Consider the following 21,118-nt stretch of genomic DNA (forward strand, 5'->3'; position numbering starts at 1 on the left):
CTTAAATTCGTCATCAATACATCAGTGTGTTAATCCAATACTCTGCTTTGAAATAGGATTAGTTAGTTTTTAACATAAACAAAACTCAAATACTTCCCGACTTCAGCAGGGCTGCTTTGATGCCTTTATTTGTTTCAAAATGCTGCAGAAGCCAAAATAGAAGAAGAGGGAACAGCAGATCCTGTTCCTTGTGTACTGTCAACCAAGATGTGTCAGTGTCCTTTCAGTCACTGCTGAATGTCACTGCTGCCTCAGGTTTAAAAATCAAGAGACCTGCAGAGGTGTTTCCAGCTGTTGAGAAAACTTTATTGGAGCATTGGCAGAAATTGAAGCACTTTTCAGGTCTCCTTGCTGTGGTCACATACACAACATCTCAATTCCTGAGGGTTAATGAGAGGGGGAGGGATGTCAAGAGAGGAAACAGCATTAAATAACATCTTCCTAAACACCGCTGGTGAAATCTGGTGTAGAAGTGTGAAATCAGGCCCAGAATCTGATTTTTAGAGGATGCACCAACACACAATGAGAACAAGTCTGCCTTATTCAAATGCACAGAGTCAGCTGCATTCACTGGCAGGTGAAAGGCTGCAGGGTGCAAGCTGTGCAGGACATGGAGCACATCCCAGGGATAATGTCCTACATTCATCCTGGGTTTTGTCTCTTCAGACTTCCATTAGTAAAGTTCCATTATTTTATGGAGTGCTGAGTGCTCAGTTGCTGTGGCAGGGGCTGGAGATGATCTTTAAGGTCCCTTCCCACCCAAACCATTCCATGATTCCTTGAAAGTGAAACCTACTCTATTTTCAAGAGTCCACACTGGGGTCAGAGTCCTGCAATAAGCACAGACAGAGAGGGAAATTTAAATACAGAATAATTCCACTGGAGTCCCTTCCTTAAATGAATTCTATTTTTAGGACTGTCATTTTTAGAGGAGGGATTATTTCAAGTTCTGTAGCTTTTCCTCTCTTAAAAACACTGCAAAATAACACAAGTATTTACAAGCATCTCCTTCCATGCAGATGTTCCAATTTCCATTTGATGTCTCAGCCCTGGGTGTTCCATTACTGTAAATTATCACCACAGCCAAAATCCATTTCAGTAGAAAATTCAATGTGTTTACTGTCATTCTAGATGAATTTCTGGAATAAATTCCATTTGTTTTGTGTTGTTTTCCCTTTGCAGGAGGTCCTGGGCTACAAGGTGGATTACCATGTCTCTCTCTATATCGTGGCTGTCTTGGAATACATCTCAGCTGACATTTTAAAGCTGGCTGGAAATTATGTGTTCAATATCCGACACTTTGAGATCTCCCAGCAGGACATTAAAGTATCCATGTGTGCTGATAAGGTAAGGGCTTGGGATTCAAACAGCATTTAGAGGTGATTTGTTCCATTTGATTTCATCTGGAAGGTGTGTTCAGAGGAGGATCAGAGGGAGAACCTGCTTTCACTCAAAGGCAGAGCTTCTCTCCTTGTTCATGGCAGACCTGTCACAGCAAAAATTCAAGTCAAAGGCAGAGCTTCTCTCCTTGTTCATGCCAGACCTGTCACAGCAAAAATTCAGGTCAAAGGCAAAGCTTCTCTCCTTGTTCATGGCAGATCTGTCACAGCAGAAATTTAAGTTGAGCCTGCATAAATTTTGGAGCAGCAGGAGCCTTTACAAGCTTAAGGTCAGAAATTGACGTTGTCCTTCATTTCCCTGCTGTCACACCCTCCCGATGCCACTTTGTCATGGCAGCTCTCCTTCCTAACACAGAAAAGACCTTTAGTTTTCATGCCCATTAAAATGAGAAACATTTTTGTTCGGTTTTATCTTCAGCAGGAGGTTTTGTCCAAGGCTTATGCAAGATTCCTTGTTTTCCAAGTTGATTCTGCATGAATTGTAACTTGTTTTCTAGGTCGTGCTCACTTCCAAGGGGGAAAATGGCTTTGGCAAGTGCTGCAGCCTCCTGCTGCCAAAGTTGAAATATTACTCCCTTGTGAAAGTGAACACAGCAAGGATTGTATTAAAAACTCCAAGGATTTCTCTGAACACATTGAAATGGCTGAGCTGGGGCCACGTGTGAAGGCCTGGCTGGGTGTAATTTCTGCATTTCTTTGGCAGGTTTTGATGGATATGTTTGATCAGGATGAGATTGGCTTGGTTTCTCTGTGTGAGGATGAGCCCTCTTCTTCTGGGGAGCTCAACTACTACGACCTGGTGAGAAATGAGATTGCAGAGGAGAGGCAGTACCTGAGGGAGCTCAACCTGATCATCAAAGTATTTCGGGAAGCTTTTCTATCCAACAGGAGACTCTTCACACCTCATGTGAGTCCTTCATTGATCAGCAGTGCTAATTGCTCCATTAGCAGCCAGAACTTACCCATTTTGCATTTGCTGTGTGGGAGGTGAAGTCAAATTTGATTTATTGGCTGTCAGTGAATAATGAGAGTTGGCTGTGTGTGAAATCCAGTGGGGGAATTGCCATTAATGGGAATGGAGTTTAATGGGCACAATTCCCTGTCAGATCCAGCAGTAGCTGGATTATTTTGGTCATTTAGGTAATAATTTCACTTCTGCTTAAGACATAAATTAAGTCATCTACCTGCATGTGCAGTGAATGCTTGAACTGACATTTACAGGCTGTCCCTTATCTGGAGAAATTCCAATTAAAGCAGCCCTTGGCTGTGGATTCTCTACCTGTGAAGGGAACCTCTGTTTGAGAAATGATTGAAATATTTGATTGAAATTGTCCTTGTGGCAAATTCTGTTCTCAGGAGGAGTAAGGAGGGATTGATTCTCCCTTCCTGTGGGCAGGGAGAAGGGGACAGGGCAGCAGAACCCGAGCTGGGATTTGTAGGTGGTACCAGCAGGTTCAAAAGAGGCAGCAGGAGCCATTCCCATCCCAGCTGGGTGTGGAAGTCCTTAGGAGCTGATGGAATTGTGCTGATGTGGGGTGGAATTCCAGTGAAGATGATGGGAGCAGAAGGGAGCCTTGTTTGGAGCTGAGGAATATTCTTTTGGGAATGGGAATGGGAAATTTCAGGATTTGATGTTCCCACAAGAGGGTTCCCATGCTCTGGGCACTGCCTGGAGGTCAGTGGGAGGTTGGGGCAGAGAAATTTCAGAGCAGGGAATTCAGAGGGGGAATCCAAGACACTGAACTGGGGAAGGGGCTCCTCATTAAGTGTGGGGAATGGAAAATCCACAATTAGGATTTGGGAAGGAAGCTGCCAAGTCCTGCTCCATTCCCAGCCCTGGAGCTGCTTTAGCTGCACCTGTGGTTTGGAGCATCTGAGCTTGGAGCTGCTGTAAATTCCTCCTGTAAATCACCTCCGGAATAAATCAGCTCCTTCCTGCTGTGTTCTGTGGGACAGGAGGAGCAGAGGGAGCAGGGAGAGCAGGAGGGGACAGGAGTGCTTGTCCAGCAGCTCCTGGGAAGGATGCTCTGAAATTGGGCTGGATGTGCTCAGGGAAGCCTGGAGGGCTGGGAACACCACAGAGCTTCACTTTTCCTGCTTTCTGTTGGCTCCTCTCTGTTGGAACCCTGGATGCTGAGAATTCCAGGCTTTCTGTGCTGACAGACTCTGACGCCCAGGAGAACACTGCACTGACCTGAGGCTGTGGAGAAGCTTCCAGAATGGAATGACAGAACTGGGATTGTGGGTGGGGGGTTTGGATAGAAGTGTGTGATATCACAGGGTGGAAAACTCAGAGTTTGGGGTTTAGAATACAGTAATATACATAAAACAAGATGGAGGTTTTAGGGTGGAGGCTGCTCCTTCTTCTTCACCTTCTTCTCCATGGGTTTGGGTGGTTTTGTGTAATTGGATAAAAAAGTCCCCGTTGCAGCCATGGGTGGTGGTTATTGGGTTAAAAGTGAAAATAATTGAGGTGTCATTTCTTAATTGAGCAGTTTATCCTTTAAAAGCCTTGTAGAGAGAGAGATGAGGCTCCATTTTTGGTTTGTTGGAGTGAAGTGCTGCAGAACTCAGGGTCTGTGAGACTGTGACAGAGATAAGAACTCATAAACACCTGAGTCCAAACACAAAATTCCATCTAGCACATTTAATCCCAACCTTGGCAAAAAAGAAGTTAAGACTCAACACCTCTCCGTTTACCTCCTGGTTCAGACAAAACCCACTGCAATGTTTACATGCTCCAAATAAATGATCCCAGGCAGGACTCAGCCCTGTTTTGTGCTTGCAGGACATTGATGTGATATTCAGCAACATCTCAGACATCCACGAGCTGACAGTGAAGCTTTTGGGCCTGATTGAGGACACTGTGGAAATGACAGATGAAAGCAGCACTCACCCCCTGGCTGGCAGCTGCTTTGAGGACCTGGCAGAGGTTTGGTGTTTCATTGGTTGGTTAAGGGGGTTTTTTATGTTTGTTTTTATTAAATCACTCAAATTGGGTGTATTGGTTTGTGACAGTGTTCACAGGGGTCTGAGGATAAGGGAAGAGATGAGGATCTGACTCCATGTTTCAGAAGGCTGATTTATTATTTTATTATATATATTACATTAAAACTATACTAAGAGAATAGAAGAAAGGATTTCATCAGAAGGCTGGCTAAGAATAGAAAAAGAAACAATGATAACAAAAGCTTGTGTCTTGGACAGAGTGTCTGAGCTGGACTGTGACTGGCCATTAATTAGAAACAACCACACGAGACCAATCACAGATGCACCTGTTGCATTCCACTGCAGCAGATAATCAATGTTTACATTTTGTTCTTGAGGTTTCTCGGCTTCTCAGGAGAAAAAAATCTTAAGGATTCTTCAGAAAATATTGTGGCTCCATGGTTTTGGTTCACCAGTTTGAGATTTGGCCAATTTTGAGATTTCCCAGCCAGTGCCCCAAGGAGTGTGGAGGGTTCAGTGCTGCCCAATCCCAGCACCCGTTTCCTGCTGGGAGGGAGGACTGGGAGAAAGGCAAAGCTCAAAACCTTAAAAGGGTCTAAAGAAAACTTTATTAACAGTAACTAAAAGAAAGAGTGATAATAATCACAACAAAACCTTCAGAACACTTCTCCTCCCCCACAACCTTTTCTTTCCCACTGACAATGTGAAGAAACAAAATGAGTGAATGGCAAATTTTTGGTTTTATCTGAAAATTATGATGTTCATTTAAAAAATTAAAAATTTTATTTATATTTTTTTTTTCTATTTATATTAATTAAACTTTTATATTAACTTTGAATTTTACTTTTATATATCTTCCATTTTTAAGATCTGAATGTTGCATGAACACCCCAGCACCACCTGGAGAATAGTTACATTTTTGTGGCTATAGAAAATAGTGCTTTTTGGGCACAGGTGCCACTCATTTAGGAACAGACCATAAAGATAAAGTTTTCTTGGCATTGCTTCAATAACCACTCATGTAGGAAAGTCCAGTTGACCAAATCTTAGCTGTTATTGAAGCATAATTGCTTTGTAATGATAAGGAGAAGTGTTTGATCAATGGATTAAAGCAGTTATGATATTGAAACTATTAAAAAAAACCCTTAAATTTGAAATAGTGCAGTGTTATCCTGGAAAAAAGTCAGATTTTATTGCAAAAGCTGCTCTGAGTCATCCAGTGCCTTAATGGAAACAAATCCTTTTCCATGAGTGAAAATCTCATCTGATTTTTCATTCACTGAAAAATTTGAAGGGGAAATGAACTCCAGATTATTTTTCCAAGCTTTTTATGAAGGTAATATATTTGAATTTATGAATTCAGTTAGTATGGGGCAAGACCTGCTCAGTAAGTGAGCTGTTGGTGTGATCATCTCCCGGGGTGAGATCATCTTTGTGTCAGTGTTTGCAGAAGGAATCATTAAGGGGAGATAGCAGAGTGAAGTGTTTATTTGCTCTGCTTATCTCCCTGCCAGCATTGTTCATTTAGTGTTGCCATTAAAAAGGTCCTTCAGCTTCTTGGGAAGGATAATTAAAACCAAACAAGCCTTGCAAGCTGCAGTCTTCCTGCTTTGTCTGTTTTTTTCTGCATCAGCTCCCTGGAAGGTTTCAAAACATAAATATTGTCGTGGTTTTGAGATAAGGAAGTGTGGGGGAAATAAAACATTGGTTCTGTGTATGGGAAAAATAAAATATTTTTTGCTGTTGTGGAGGAAATTCAGAAACACCCAGAAGTGGGAGATGGATGGTTGAGAATAGGGCAGAAAGTTTCTGAAGGGATCTTCTCAGGGCAGCTGATGGAACAAGGGGTTGTCAGTAGGTTGTAAATTTATTTTCTGCTGTTTGTGTTTCCATCAGAGGAGTTTGAAGTATCCACAAAGGAATAAAGGTGGGAGCAGGGCACACAGCCAGGGGTGAAATGGGCAAACCCCAATCCAGGGCACATCCTGCACTGGGATCCTTACAGGGACATCAGGGTGGTGCTTCCACAGAATCCCAGAGTGATTTGGGTGGGAAGGGACCTCAAATCCCAGCCAGTGCCACCCCTGCCATGGCAGGGACACCTCCCACTGTCCCAGGGTGCCCCAGTGTCCAACCTGGCCTTGGGCACTGCCAGGGATCCAGGGGCAGCCACAGCTGCTCTGGCAATCCCAGCCCAGCCCCTCCCCACCCTCCCAGGGAAGAATTCCCAATATCCCACCTAACCCTGCCCTCCTTCAACCAAAAGCCATCCATTTCAATACTCCAGAATTCCATATTTCAGTCACTTTTGCAGCATTGCAAGCATAAAACCCTTTTTAAATAATTCATCTCTTTAGGAAGATCCCTAATGCAGTTCATTTTAATCTCATGTTCATAAAACAAACCCAAAACATAAAAACACTGATTGGAGTCTGAGTGGAAGAAACTGAAAGCACTTGTAAATGCAGTAAAAATAGAAAATAATTCCAGAAGAGAGCACAGAGTCAGGAACTGCTGGCCTGGCTCCGCAGTGGGTTTGCACTGTGGATTCCACTGGGACTGGAGCCTTCAGCAATGTTCAAACAAGCTTTTGTGGGGTTGGCATTCCCAAATCCAGAGCCTGGCAAGCACCGGGGTGAAGAGAGGGATGTGCTGAGGCCAGCAGTGACTCAGGAGTGAATCAGTCCCTGCAGGGCCTGGCATCAGCCTGACAGGCCCTGGCACAGCCCAGCTGGGAGCCAGGAATGATCCTGCAGCCAGGAATGATCCCTGCAGGGATTCCTGCAGCCAGGAATGATCCTGCAGGGATCCCTGCAGCCAGGAATGATCCTGCAGCCAGGAATGATCCTGCAGGGATCCCTGCAGCCAGGAATGATCCCTGTGCAGCCAGGAATGATCCTGCAGGGATCCCTGCAGCCAGGAATGATCCTGCAGGGATCCCTGCAGCCAGGAATGATCCCTGTGCAGCCAGGAATGATCCTGCAGGGATCCCTGCAGCCAGGAATGATCCTGCAGCCAGGAATGATCCTGCAGGGATTCCTGCAGCCAGGAATGATCCTGCAGCCAGGAATGATCCCTGCAGGGATCCCTGCAGCCAGGAATGATCCCTACAGGGATCCCTGCAGCCAGGAATGATCCCTGCAGGGATTCCTGCAGCCAGGAATGATCCCTACAGGGATTCCTGCTACCAGGAATGATCCTGCAGCCAGGAATGATCCCTGTAGGGATCCCTGCAGCCAGGAATGATCCTGCAGCCAGGAATGATCCCTGCAGGGATTCCTGCAGCCAGGAATGATCCTGCAGGAATTCCTGCAGCCAGGAATGATCCTGCAGGGATCCCTGCAGCCAGGAATGATCCTGCAGCCAGGAGTGATCCCTGCAGGGATTCCTGCAGCCAGGAATGATCCTGCAACCAGGAATGATCCTGCAGGGATCCCTGCAGCCAGGAATGATCCTGCAGCCAGGAATGATCCTGCAGGGATCCCTGCAGCCAGGAATGATCCCTGCAGGGATTTCTGCAGCCAGGAATGATCCTGCAACCAGGAATGATCCTGCAGGGATCCCTGCAGCCAGGAATGATCCTGCAGCCAGGAATGATCCCTGCAGGGATTCCTGCAGCCAGGAATGATCCCTGTAGGAATTCCTGCAGCCAGGAATGATCCTGCAACCAGAAATGATTCCTGTGCAGCCAGAAATGATCCCTGCAGGGATTTCTGTACAGCCAGAAATTATTCCTGTGCAGCCAGAAATGATTTCTGCAGGGATTGCTGCAACCAGGAATGATTCCTCTAGGGATTCCTGCAACCTGGAATGATCCCTGCAACCAGAAATGATTCCTGTGCAGCCAGAAATGATCCCTGCAGCCAGAAATTATCCCTGCAAACAGAAATTATCCCTGCAGCCAGGAATGATCCCTGCAACCAGAAATGATCCCTGTGCAGCCAGGAATGATCCCTGTAGGGATTCCTGCAGCCACAAATGATCCCTGCAACCAGAAATGATTCCTGAAACCAGAAATTATTCCTGTACAGCCAGAAACGATTCCTGTGGGATCCCTGTGCAGCCAGAAGTGATTCCTGTGGGATTTCTGCAATCAGAAATTATTCCTGCAGGGGTTTCTGTACAGTCAGAAATTATTCCTGTGGGATCCCTGTACAGGCAGAAATTATCCCTACAATCAGAAATTATTCCTGCAAGGATTCCTGTACAACCAGGAATGATTCCTGTGGGATTCCTGCAATCAGAAATTATTTCTGTGGGATCCCTGTACAGCCAGGAATGATCCCTGCAATCAGAAACGATCCCTGCAACCAGACATTATTCCTGTAGGATTCCTACAACCAGAAATGATTCCTGCAATCAGAAATTATCCCTGTGGGATCCCTGTGCCTGCAGGTTTCCCTCCCATCCTGCTGTAGCTGATCCTGTGCAGTCACAGCTCCATACTCCAAACAAAACCATAATTTTTGCATCCAAACCCTTGATGGCACTTGAGGATTTTCCCCTGGGACTGGTTGCTCTGTCCCAAATGAGATATTTTCACTAGAAAAGTGTCCCAAGTTTGCACATTGTCCATCCTTATGGACAGAGGGGAGGTAAAATTGCCATTCCATGTGAAATGGGGAGAAAAGCAAAAACTTCTCTTGGTTCCCACTGCTTCAGTACAACAAACTTTGTGTTGGCCATAAAGATGGGGAGGTTGAGGAATTCCAAGAAAATTTTGAGCATTTAAAAGCTGAGAGTGAAATAAGATTGTGGTTTATTCAATATTTATTTTGCAAAATCAATATTTTCTTGAAAAGTTCCATCAGCTTATTCAAGGAAATTATTGTAGCAGCTGGGACAGAAACAGTTTGGATCCTTCACTCCTGTTTATAATTCTGTTTTTATTTAGGAGCAAGCCTTTGATCCATATGAAACCTTGTCCCAGGATATTCTCTCTCCACAATTTCATGAGCATTTTAACAACTTAATGGCCAAACCTGCTGTGGCTCTGCACTTCCAGGTGAGTGCAAATGAGAAATCCTGAATGGTTTAATTCTCATATTTCAAAGGTTGGAATTCTGTCAGTAATTCTTTGCTTCAACCAAGGAAGAAATCCTCAAGGTCCTTCCCCTCCTTCAGTGTGGGATATTTTGACTTTGCCTCTTGTACAAACAGGGCACAGCTCTGACCCTTCCATGGGTGTTCTGCAGGTTTTTTTCTCCTCACACCCTGTATGAGAACAGAGGGTGAATTCTCACACTGCCACTTTGATTTTACCTTTTAGAGGCACACAAACACCACATTTTCATTTTCTTCTCTGCACATCCAGCCCTGAGGCTCTGACTGGTTCTTTTTCTGGAATAATTCCTCAGTAATTCCTTACTCACTGCTGGCCAGCCGGATAATCTGTGATTCTTTTATTGGTTTATTGCTTCTTTCTGCCTGTGTAGCAGATTTATTAATTAAAATTATTTAAAAATATTTTAATAAATATTAAAATTATTACAAATGCTGCTCAGGCTGGCTTGGTGTTCAGAAATGCCCTTAGAGAAGCTGCTGAGCAAGTGATGGGTCACTGGTGCTCCCAGTTCAACCCAGTTAAACCCAGTTTAGGGGTACTGGGGCATCTCTGCAGGATGAGAATCCCTCTGAGCCTTTCCTTCAGGGGGTGTTTCCTCTGCAGCTCCTTGCTGAGCTGGATCATCTCTTCAATATTCCTCAATATTAAATTCAATATTCCTTCAATATTAAGGAAATTCCTATTCAATATTCCTTCAATATTAAGGAAGGCTCTTTGTCTTGTCCTTGTATTTTCCTGGTAACCCATAGTCAAACTCCAAGGATGTTACCACTTTGGGGAGTCCTTCAGCTTACGTATCAATTTGTTTATTCTTGCTACTACCAAGAATATCACATTCTCTGTGGATGTGAATTCTAGCTTAAAGGAAAGTCAGGGATGTAGGCAAATGTGTGTAGCTATTTGATTCTTTTATTTGGTTAAATTTGATTTGGAATTTGATTCTTTTATTCCAGATTAAGCTGATATTTTAGTCAGGTGGTGAATCTGGCCTCCTTCCTGTCCCTGAGGTAATTCAGTCTCTCCTCAGATGGAAGGTGCAGGAATTTCACCACTGGCTGGAAAAATCTCTCCTCATCTTACAGCCTGAATTACTGCCTCAGTAACTGCTGGGAATGGAAAATATTTCTCATTTTTTAAGTGATAAACCTGTGATTCTCAGTTTCTGAGGGTGATACTGATTTCTGCAGTACCCAGTGAGGCCTCCATATATCTGTGAGATATCAGACATAATGGGAGCACAGTGAATATTCTGAATATTTCAGTGTAAATAATCCTGGTTTTCTCCTTCCCAGTCCACAGCTGAAGGATTTAAGGAGGCTGTCCAGTATGTCCTGCCTCGCCTCATGCTGATCCCAGTCTATCACTGCTTGCACTACTTTGAGTTGCTGCAGGTAAATGGAGCCACACTCTCCTTTCTGACTGAAAACAATTGTTCATGTAGAAAATCTGAGCTTTTAAATAGCTGGTTATATTTTATTTACTCCCCTTGAAAATTAAAATTATTTAACACTGTTACTCGGTTTCTGAAAATTAAAAACTTATTAAAAAGTCTTCAAAAGCACCTGTTGCTCCCAAAGGAACATTTAAACTGCATTTTATCAAACAAATCTTTATTGAACTTGAGTTCTAATATAGTTGAAAAAATTTAAATTGTAATTTAATTGAAGTTGAATTAAATTTAAATTTAAATTTGAAGAATTTTAAAAATCTGAAAATTGAATACACAAATCTAATTTCTTCCTTCTGTGAGTTCTGAATTTTTTGTCCATTCAGAAGCTAAGCAGGATTCAGTCAGAATTCTCAGTCTCAGGTCACACTCCAGTGCAGCTCTGTTTATTTTTATTATTTCAGAATAATCCATTCTTAGTATTCAACCACTTCTCCTGGGTCCTAGCTGGAATTAGCTGAGGATAATGTAAAAAAGGTTCTTTTTGCCCCATTGTGGGGGGAAGTTTGTAATGCTTTAAGGGTAAATGAATTATTAACTAACAGGGATGAACTAAATTAAATGGGTAGAACAGCCTGTGGCTATAGCTGACATTTGGAAATAGCAGCAGGAATTACTCTGGGAGGTTCTCAGTGTGAAATCTGATGCTGCACAGGTGAGTTACAGGGATTTCCTTTGTGTTTTAAAGGATTTACTTGTATGAAGGAGAAAAACAGAATTTATCTAAAATCCAACCTGAATATTTTTAGGAGTTGTGTTGACACCAGGTCTGTAATTAATATTTAGCACAAGCTCCTTTTTTTTTTTTTTCTCCTTCATTTCACTCTTGTTTTCCTCATGTCTGCTGTGATTTTTTGCATATCCTGATTTAAATAAATCAGAAACAAAGGATGATTTATTTTGACCTATCCCCAGTGAATGGATTGCCAGTATTTTGCAGAAAAGTTGAAATTCCAGAATGGTTTGGGTTGGAAGGGACCTTAAAACTCAGCTGGTTCCAACTCCTGCCATGGGCTGGGACAGCTTCCAATACACCTAAATTTGTGTGATTTCAGTACATTTTTAACTATTAAGCATTTCTAGTGATAGTCAGTTTAGAAAACAGTTTAAAAAAACTTTTAAAAAGCCTAAAAAATCTTAATTTTCTGCAAATTCCTGATAGGAGAGTGGGGGACAGGAGAGTCAAGCTCTGCCAAGGGAGGTTTAAATTGGATATCCGGGAAAGTTTCTTCATCAGAAGAGTCTCTTTCAAAATAATGAACTTCCCTTTCCGTGATCATCACCTGCATGGGACAATTCTCTGGAAATGGTGAAAATCTTGCAGGCTGAAAAGCCAGAACTGGGGCAGGGACCTGCCTGGTGCTGAGGTCAGGCTGGTTAATGCCCCATTGTGTCTCAGAGCTGGGAAAATGCATCAGGAGGAAATTTAAGGATGAAATTTAAGGATGAAATCACCTGCTGCCACAGCTCTGGGGGATTCTGAACCTGAAGCTGCTTTTAGAAGTGTAAAATATATTGTGTTTTTTCCCTTTTTAAGAAAACATTACCACAGGTGCCCTGTAGAGCAGAGTTTTTCTCCTATTTTTGATAAATAAAGCCTGGCAAAATAATTTTGTCATGTTTTTATTTATTTTAAAGGATCATACACCGTGAAAGATGATCATTTAGCAGTGAAAACATTTAAATTTGACTTTTATCCACAGAGTATGAGATTTCTGAGTAGAATCTGACACTTGGCTGTCTCACAACCTTGTGAGCACAGAACAGAAATCTGAAATATCACCCTGGAGAAATGGTCAATCCAGAGTATTTAGTTGTGTTCCCATTAGTTACAGGTTTCAAATCTGCATTTTATGTTGTACTTTGAAAAAATCCTGAATTTAGAGCAGGGATTTTCAGAAAGCAGAGTGGTTTAGGGGATAAAAAAAGTATTTATTCAACAATTCTAATATATTATTGTAATAATTATAAAGATTATTATAAATATTGTATAAATATATAATTGTTATAAATATTGTAATAAACATTATTACAATAATATGTATTATATTATATTATTATCTGTTATATTGATTACATTTTATTATATGTTATATTAATACAACAATATATAACATTATTAATATAACATATTAATATAACAATATATATTATATTATGTTATATTGTATATATAATATAACAATATATAATATAATATAACAATATAATATTATATAACAATATATATTATATATGTTATATTAATATAACAATATATATTATATATATGTTATATTAATATAAACATATTAATATAACAATATATAACATTAAAAACTGGTAGTACTGCTTCTCTGTTGCCATTGCATTTGCCTCTAGGAATTATGGCTGAAGACCAAAATGAAAGCAAAAAGGCCACAAAACATTCATATTTTCACAGTTTCAGTAAGGAGAGAAGCTCAGATTGAGACTTTTACTCCTTGAGAAAGTTACCAAAAACCCCCTCTGGATTGGCAGGTGAATAAAATAATGATTTACACAAACAGGCCTCAATATTTGCTTTTATTGCAAAACAACTAAGCTGAAATTAATAAAATTAAAGTGTGAAAAGCCTGAAAATTCTTCCAAGCTGTAGAACTTTTCCTTTTGGTGGGAAAACCTTCAGGATCTGCATCAGAGCCTCCTCCTTGCCTGAGCAAAGGGCTGGAGGTCCTGGATGAATCCTTCCTTCCCTAATTCCTGCTCCTGACTCACCCAGCAACATCTGAAATTATCCCTCAATTGCTTCTCCCACCCTCAGGATTCTGCATTTCACACCTTTTCCATGTTCTTTGCATTTCCATGGCTGGCAGCAAGGAAAAATAGAATTTCCAGAGGTAGACATCTGATTTTTCCCTTCCCTGTACTGTTGTTCAGCTTCCCAGAAATTTTGAGCCACAAAACTCTTCCTTTCTTGAGTATGGAGGTTGTTTGAGCATGGAAAACTAAAAATTTGGTAATTTAAACAACATGGGAGTGGTCAAATCCTGTTCTCTCAGTTAGTTTTAGAAGAAACTGAGGGGTCCCAGCTGAGGGAATGTAGTGGGGAAAGGAAAAGAAGGATTCTGCCATGCCAGTGAGTGTAAGGAAGATTTCCCTTCAAGTCTGGAGGTAAAACAGAGTTTATCCCAAACTGCATGGCAAGTTGTCATAATTTTGCCCACCAATTTATTAGCTTGAATTTTCCTTTTAAAAATTCACAGAGTCCCAGACTGGTTTGTCTTGGAAGGGACCTTAAAACCCATCTCATTGCAGCCCCTGCCATGGGCAGTTCAGATGATCTTGGATGTGAAAAGGGTTAAAAAGAAATTTTTTTTTTTTTTAATTTTCAAGTTTTTTAGGTACCACCTTAAAGAACCAAAAAAAGGAACTTTCAGGTTTTACTCAAAGGATAAACCAGGTGGATGGAGATGAAATGAAAATCTGTGGAATTCCCTAATTCAGGAAGTTTCTGTTGAGTGGAGGAGACGGATTTAGCTTTTATGCAAAGGCAATACATTTGTTCTCACTGTCTTTACATTTCTCTGTAGTAGCAAATCTTGAATTTCAGACTTTCTTTTACTGTTTGCTCTGTGCAAAATCCTTGAGGTGTCTGAAGGTGGCGGAATTCAGGATGATAAGAAGCAAAGAGAGTCTTGCTCTTTCTTGTCTTAAATTTGGATTGTGGAGATGAACTCATGGAAGGAAGATAGGCAGAGTTCCATAAACAGCTGTGAACCCTTGGCTATTTCAAACCTTCAAATTCTTGAATTTAACCAGTTTGAAACAGGATGTTTTTGATGATATAAGAGGCAAAATAATATCTGACAATTAGCATGAAAAGGTAAAGGGTAGGTAAATTAAAGGGTAAAGGTTTCTAAACTTGATGAAGATCCACTGATTTTTCCTGAAGCTCTGACAAATATTTGTAATTTCATGCACATCTACTTTTGGTTGGGTCTCTGTAAAAAGTCTCAGACTAAATCACTGAAATTTCACCGAGTGCTTCTTTCAGTGTTCTTACCCTGCTGGAAATGAGGCAGATGTGAAAGAGAACCAATGTTTGTTGTGTGGCAGCAATTGCAGGAGTGCAGTGAGGATGAAGAGGACAGGGAGTGCCTGAAGCAGGCCATCACAGCCCTGCTGAACCTGCAGTGCAGCATGGAGCGCATTTACAGCAAGCACTCGCCGCGCCGCCGGCCCGGGTAAGCACCGCAGAGCCTCCTGCCTGCCCCCGTGCCAGGGAGGGACATAAATCCCCTTTTCCTGCTGGGAAATCTCTGTGTTTCCTTTTCAAGGCATGCCTTGTTGCCAGTTTTCTTTGTAGATGGAGCAGCAGCCCAAAACCTTACCCACTTGTAAGAATAATGTGAATATTTGTCTTGGTTTGAAAGGACACGTGTCTGTTAAGGAAGGTGGGAGTGCCTCCTGAAATGGAAAATGTAAACTCCTTCTCTGTGAATTATTATAATTTTGAAATGAAAGGGTTTTCAGGTAAAGATGTGGGAGTAGGAATAGCAGTTTATTAGAGAAGAAAATAAAATTTAAAAATGCAGTAATAAAAAACACAAGTGACATAGACCATGCCCTGCCCCCTGTGTGTCAGGGGGTGTCCCAGCCCCATCCCAGGGGGGCTCAGCCCTCCTGCAGTGCCAGCTGTGGCTCTGCTGCAGCAGGGATCCTGCACAAGGGGGGAGTTTTCCTCTGCAGCTCCAGGGCTGCTGCAGATGGGCCTGGGCTCCCTCTGCCCATGCAGGGCAGCAGAAAGCTGCTCCTCTGGCCATGCAGGGGGCAAAGGCTGCTGTGCTGTGCCAGGCTCAGATTGGATCCAGGGAGGAATGCTTGGCTCCTCCCCTGGGCGGAGCATCTCCCCATGGGATGCTGGGATGGGATCAGCCCTGCAGGGACACTCAGTGGCCATGGACAGCAGAGATCTCCTGGAGGGAGGGTTGGCTGTGGGAGAGATAAAGAAAAAACTGCCCCATGGACAGAAGATAACTGCTCTACTTCTAACAGAAGCAAAATAGAGTACACACCCCTAAACGACATCTTACTCCCCAGGACAATATTCTACTCCTGCCCACCCAAAGCAGTGCACTTGGCTTATTTAGAACTTGATTAGGGCATTTTGAGGGCAAAAAATCCCGATTTCAGCAATTAATTCCATTGATTATTTTAGTCTTTTGAGATGGCAAATCTGGAACATGCCCACTGTGACACTTGCTGTTCCTCCTGGCAGGGAGCCGGTCTGTCGCTTCTACCACCGGCAGATCAGGAGCAAACACTTGGCCATCAAAAAAATGAACGAAATCCAGAAGAACATCGACGGCTGGGAAGGCAAAGACATCGGGCAGTGCTGCAACGAGTTCATCATGGAAGGAGGGCTGACCAAGATCGGCGCCAAACACGAGCGCCACATCTTCCTCTTCGACGGGCTGCTGATCAGCTGCAAGGCCAACCACGGGCAGTCGCGGCTGCCCGGCTACAGCAGCGCCGAGTACAGGCTCAAGGAGAAGATCGTCATGAGGAAGGTGCAGGTGGTGGACAAGGAGGACGCCGCGGAGTACAAGCACGCCTTCGAGCTGGTGTCCAAGGACGACAGCAGCGTGCTGTTCGCAGCCAGGTCGGCCGAGGAGAAGAGCACGTGGATGGCGGCGCTGGTGTCGCTGCAGTACCGCAGCACCCTGGACAGGATGCTGGACTCGGTGCTGCTGCAGGAGGAGAACGAGCAGCCCCTGAGGCTGCCCAGCCCCAGCGTCTATCGCTTCGTGGTGGAGGACTCCGAGGAGAACATCGTGTTTGAGGACAACCTGCAGAGCAGGAACGGCATCCCCATCATCAAAGGGGGCACGGTGGTGAAGCTCATCGAGAGGCTGACCTACCATATGTATGCAGGTATCCTCAGCTGTGGGTTTAATGCTTTCATCTTTGGGGGTTTTTCTGCTTGTAATGAAATGTAAAATAAGATCTGCAGGGAGTAAAAATATGTTATTAAATCACCTGGCTTTGCAGGCAAAGCTGTAAGAAATTCTGAGTATGCAAACCTTTCATCCCCTAAAAAAACCACAAAAATGTTTCCATGTTTCATCCTGGCCAAAGCAATGGAGTTGTTACAGGCTGAGGCTCTGTGAAGGAAGAAAAGGGCTGAAGGTTATATTTATTATAAATTTTTTTAGCTGTATTTTTTATATTTATTACATTCAGCCCACCACTCTGTCAAGTATCTGGGTTGCAGGTTATGTTTATTATGTCTTTATTATTTTTTTTTAATATTTTAAATTTTTATTTTATTTTGCTGTATTTTTTATATTCATTACATTCAATCCACCACTCTGTGAAGTATCTGAGTTGAAGGTTATTTTTTTTTATTTATTTGTTAATTTTTGGTTTATTATTTATTTTATTATATTTTTTATATTTATTACATTTAGCCTGCTGCTCTGTGAAGTATCTGGGTTGAAGGTTATATTTATTATATTTACTGTATTTTTTATACTTATTACATTCAGCCTGCCATTCTGTGAAGTATCTGAGTTGATGGTTATATTTATTATATTTGTTATTTTTATTTTTATTTTGCTGTATTTTTTATATTTATTATATTCAGCCTGCCACTCTGTGAAGCATCTGGGTTGGAGGTTATATTTATTATATTCACTGTATTTTTTATATTTATTACATTCAGCCTGCACTCTGTGAAGTGTCTGGGTTGCAGTGGATGCCAGTCACCATCAGCATTTTTCAGCCTGTCAGTGTCAGAAAGGCCCAGAAGTGAAAGCTTGAGGAGTTCCATGAAGTGCTGATGCTGAGGAAAACATTGGGTCTCAGTTTTGGGGTGCCAGGGGAAGCTGGTGCTGTTGGGACTGATGTGCAGTTTTTGTTACATTTCCCCAATGGCTCAGCTGGTCAGGGAGAGTCATTTCCCAAGGGAGGCTGAGACAGAGGTTTTAAGAGAATCTTGGATGTGCAGTTCAGGATCTTTCAGGAATTTACCAAAGAACTGAGTGGAAAATTCCCAAGCCCTGTCATTTCTGGTGTTTTTCAAATACAGTGCTTGACATACAACCTCAGTGTCTTTTCTGCACATTAAACTTTTTCTTTGTATTTCATTTCTGATCTTTTGCAACTGTATAAAAACCCCCTACTGTCATTTTCTTGCTCAATCCTTACAGATCCTAATTTTGTCCGGACTTTCCTGACCACCTACCGCTCCTTTTGCAAGCCCCAGGAGCTGCTGAGTCTGCTGATAGAAAGGTGAGCAGTGATCCTCCTTGCTGAAGGGTGGAAAAGGGTTGGAATCACAGAATAAAATCCCAGAATGGTTTGAGAAAGGACCTTAAAACCCATCCAGTGCCACCCCCTGCCATGGCAGGGACACTTCCACTGTCCCAGGCTGCTCCAAGCCCTGTCCAACCTGGCCTTGGATGCTTCCAGGGTTGGAGCAGTCACAATTTCTCTGGGAATTCTATTCCAGGGCCTCCCCACCCTCACAGCCAGGAATTTATTCCTCAAATCCCATCTAAGCCTTCTCTCTGTCAGTTTGAAGCCTTTCGCCTTGTCCTGTCCCTCCAGTTTCTGATGAGTTTTGTATATTTGGAATCACAGAACATCCCAAGTTGGAAGGGACCCATAAAAATCAGAGATTCCAAGTGCTCCTTTCCTGCTCAAAATGTCCTGCCCAGTGTCAAATTTCAGTGTTCTGTGGAGTTTATAAACCAGGAACTTTAAAACAATGATCCAGGTTTCTAGTGCTTCCCTTTCCCAGTTTAATTGAGTTATTGAATGAGGTAAGAGCTGGAGCACCTGGTGTGCCTGGGCTGTGGGTGGTGATGTTGTGAACTGCTGAATTGGCTCATGAGAGAGTTGAGTGCACGATGGAAATGAGGACAGAAACCTTCCAGGCAGTTTGTTTGAAGGCACAGAATGAAGGTAAACAGCATTTTAATGCGGTGTGGTAAAGCTGCTCTTAAGCTCTCATCTAATCTTCCCTTAATCATGCCAGCAGGTCCTTAAAAACCTTCTATCCCAGTCTAGACATGGTGTGATGAGCAGAGCAGCAGAGAATTAGCAGGGTGTGGAGCTGGGCTGAGGGAATTCCGGGCGAACCGGACGGCAGAGCAGCACCTGCCGAGTTTATATAAATAACATTTCTCCGAACTGCAGCTTGTGCACAGAGGGGCTGTGTTCTGTCCTGCTTGCCATCCCTGTGGGGTGTTTCCCCAGGTTTGAGATCCCTGAGCCCGAGCCCACGGAGGCAGACAGGCTGGCCATCGAGAAGGGGGAGCAGCCCATCAGCGCCGACCTGAAACGCTTCCGCAAGGAGTACGTGCAGCCCGTGCAGCTCAGGTGTGTGTGTGCCCCTGCCTGCCCTGAGCTCCTGCGGCCTCCAGTCTCTGCTGGAGGCTTCAGCCGTGTCTGCCAGCATCACATCCCAAATGCTGTCCTGATTATCCCAGTGGCTGCTGGGGCTGAGCTGGCCCAGCTGGGATCCCCCCCTACGGCGCCTGTGGCTGAGGGATGTGGAGCTCAGAGCAGGGCTGAGCTCTCAAAGCATTCCTTGTTCCCAGCCCTGGGAAGATAATTCCTCTGTTCCCAGTTTTCCAGCCCTGCTGGTGTTTTACTCCCTTTCCCAGCCCCGTGCATGTGTTTGCTCACACACAGGCAGACTCTTGTCTGTGCTGCACAGTGCAGTGGGCTGCAGGGAATCTTCAAGGTCCTGCTGACCAAGCTAATTTGGGGAACAATTAAGCATTTCTAGCATGAATGAGAGTAATTGTTGCCCTGATTGGGGATCGAGACAGGAGCAGACAGATCACAAGCAGTGTTTGCTTGAGCAACTTTTAGTCATACACTGATGAGTAACATCATGATGGTCCTATTAATGGCACATTAATTTTACTAATATTAATTATTAATTACACACACAGAGAACCCTCAGTTACTCTGCTACCACACATTCCTGTTGGAGCAACAGCAGTTGACTCAAAGGGTCACACTGACATGCCAGTACCTCCAAGGTGTTCAGAAAGTCACTCAGGGCTCCCATTTTTATCAGAAACCCATGTGCATAAATATATAAAATATTTAAAAGATAAATCTGTGGGTAACCCTGCAGTTTCCCTCCACACAGAGCTGCCACCACCTTCTTGAACGTGATCCAAGTCACACAACCTCACTATAACCTTGCTCCTCCTGCATGCTGCTGGCCTTGGGCAGCTTATCAGGCCCTTGGTGTTCCCACTTTATCAGCTGCTGGGGGTTCAGCAGCACCACAAGTCTCCACAGTTATCAGTTCCTGGCAGAGCTGCCTCTCAGCTCGTGCTCTCCCTGCTTTTGCTGTTTTCTGGGAGCTGTTGCTGATCCTTACTCTGTATTTCCAGCAGCTTGAAGCTGTCTGCCAGCTGCAGATGAGTGACTTTGAGCTGCTGGTGGATAAACTCAGCACTTTGTGCATTCCAGTGTTGTTAAAAACATTGATCTCTGCTTCAGAGATTGCAATTTGGGAAAAAGGGGGAGAATTGAAGGTGTTTATTCCTTCCCTGTTTCCCTGCACTCTCCATCTTGTAGAAAATGCAGTGCCCAGGCATGAAAGGACACAAATGAGAGGGGATGGGAAGGAGGAGGAGCTGAGCTGGAAGTGCAGTCAGCAGATCCAGGCACTCTCTGCCTTTCCCAGAGTTTTCACCACGGCATCTCAAGGGCAGAGATGGATTAGATAAGGTCCTGTTACATGAAACTCGGATTAAAACTTTGCCTCTTGGAATGTGGCATTGATTTCCAGGCTGAGTGATCTGTTTGGGCAGCAATTCTTTTATGGGATAAAACTTATTTTTTACCTTGCACCCTGGGAAGAGGAGAGTTAAGGAATTTTCCATGTGCCCTTCATTTGTCCTCAATGTAGGACTGATTTTTGCTGAGGTGATAAATTTCACCTTGATAAAGTGTTGAACATGTGAGCTCAGCTTGTTTACCTGAAGAGACAAAGCAGTTTTTTATTCTGATTTATCCTGAGTGCAGAAGGCTGAAAAGCAGCTGGAGTTCACTTTTAGAGACTGATTTATTAATGATTTCTGTAAGAAAGAGTAGAGAAAAATCAAGAGGAAGTTCAGTGTTATCCTTTAAGTATGTACTGGATCTAACCAGGCCTTCTGGGTCATTAAAAATTGTATAAGCAGGGCAGTAACAACAACTTTGAAGCTGAAATTGGTGTGTAGGAAAGAAAGAATGACAAATTTACTTCTTAACATGTGGGAGATC

General features: G+C 43.2%; 1 protein-coding gene across 1 annotated transcript in view; it reads left to right on the plus strand.

Annotated features, from left to right (window-relative positions):
- SOS2 (SOS Ras/Rho guanine nucleotide exchange factor 2) overlaps window positions 1-21,118 on the plus strand; it is a 52,669-nt gene that overhangs the window by 18,298 nt on the left and 13,253 nt on the right. The window contains exons 4-12 of the mRNA XM_054286869.1: window positions 1,183-1,347; window positions 2,104-2,307; window positions 4,189-4,332; window positions 9,244-9,354; window positions 10,707-10,805; window positions 14,939-15,066; window positions 16,101-16,756; window positions 18,034-18,115; window positions 19,085-19,207. Coding sequence (XP_054142844.1) covers window positions 1,183-1,347; window positions 2,104-2,307; window positions 4,189-4,332; window positions 9,244-9,354; window positions 10,707-10,805; window positions 14,939-15,066; window positions 16,101-16,756; window positions 18,034-18,115; window positions 19,085-19,207 — 1,712 coding nt within the window. The remainder of the gene's footprint in view (window positions 1-1,182; window positions 1,348-2,103; window positions 2,308-4,188; window positions 4,333-9,243; window positions 9,355-10,706; window positions 10,806-14,938; window positions 15,067-16,100; window positions 16,757-18,033; window positions 18,116-19,084; window positions 19,208-21,118) is intronic.

The sequence above is a fragment of the Melozone crissalis genome, unplaced genomic scaffold, assembly GCF_028551555.1.
Source record: "Melozone crissalis strain CALT ecotype California unplaced genomic scaffold, PUWL_Pcris_2 ptg000056l_1, whole genome shotgun sequence".
NCBI lineage: Eukaryota > Metazoa > Chordata > Aves > Passeriformes > Passerellidae > Melozone > Melozone crissalis.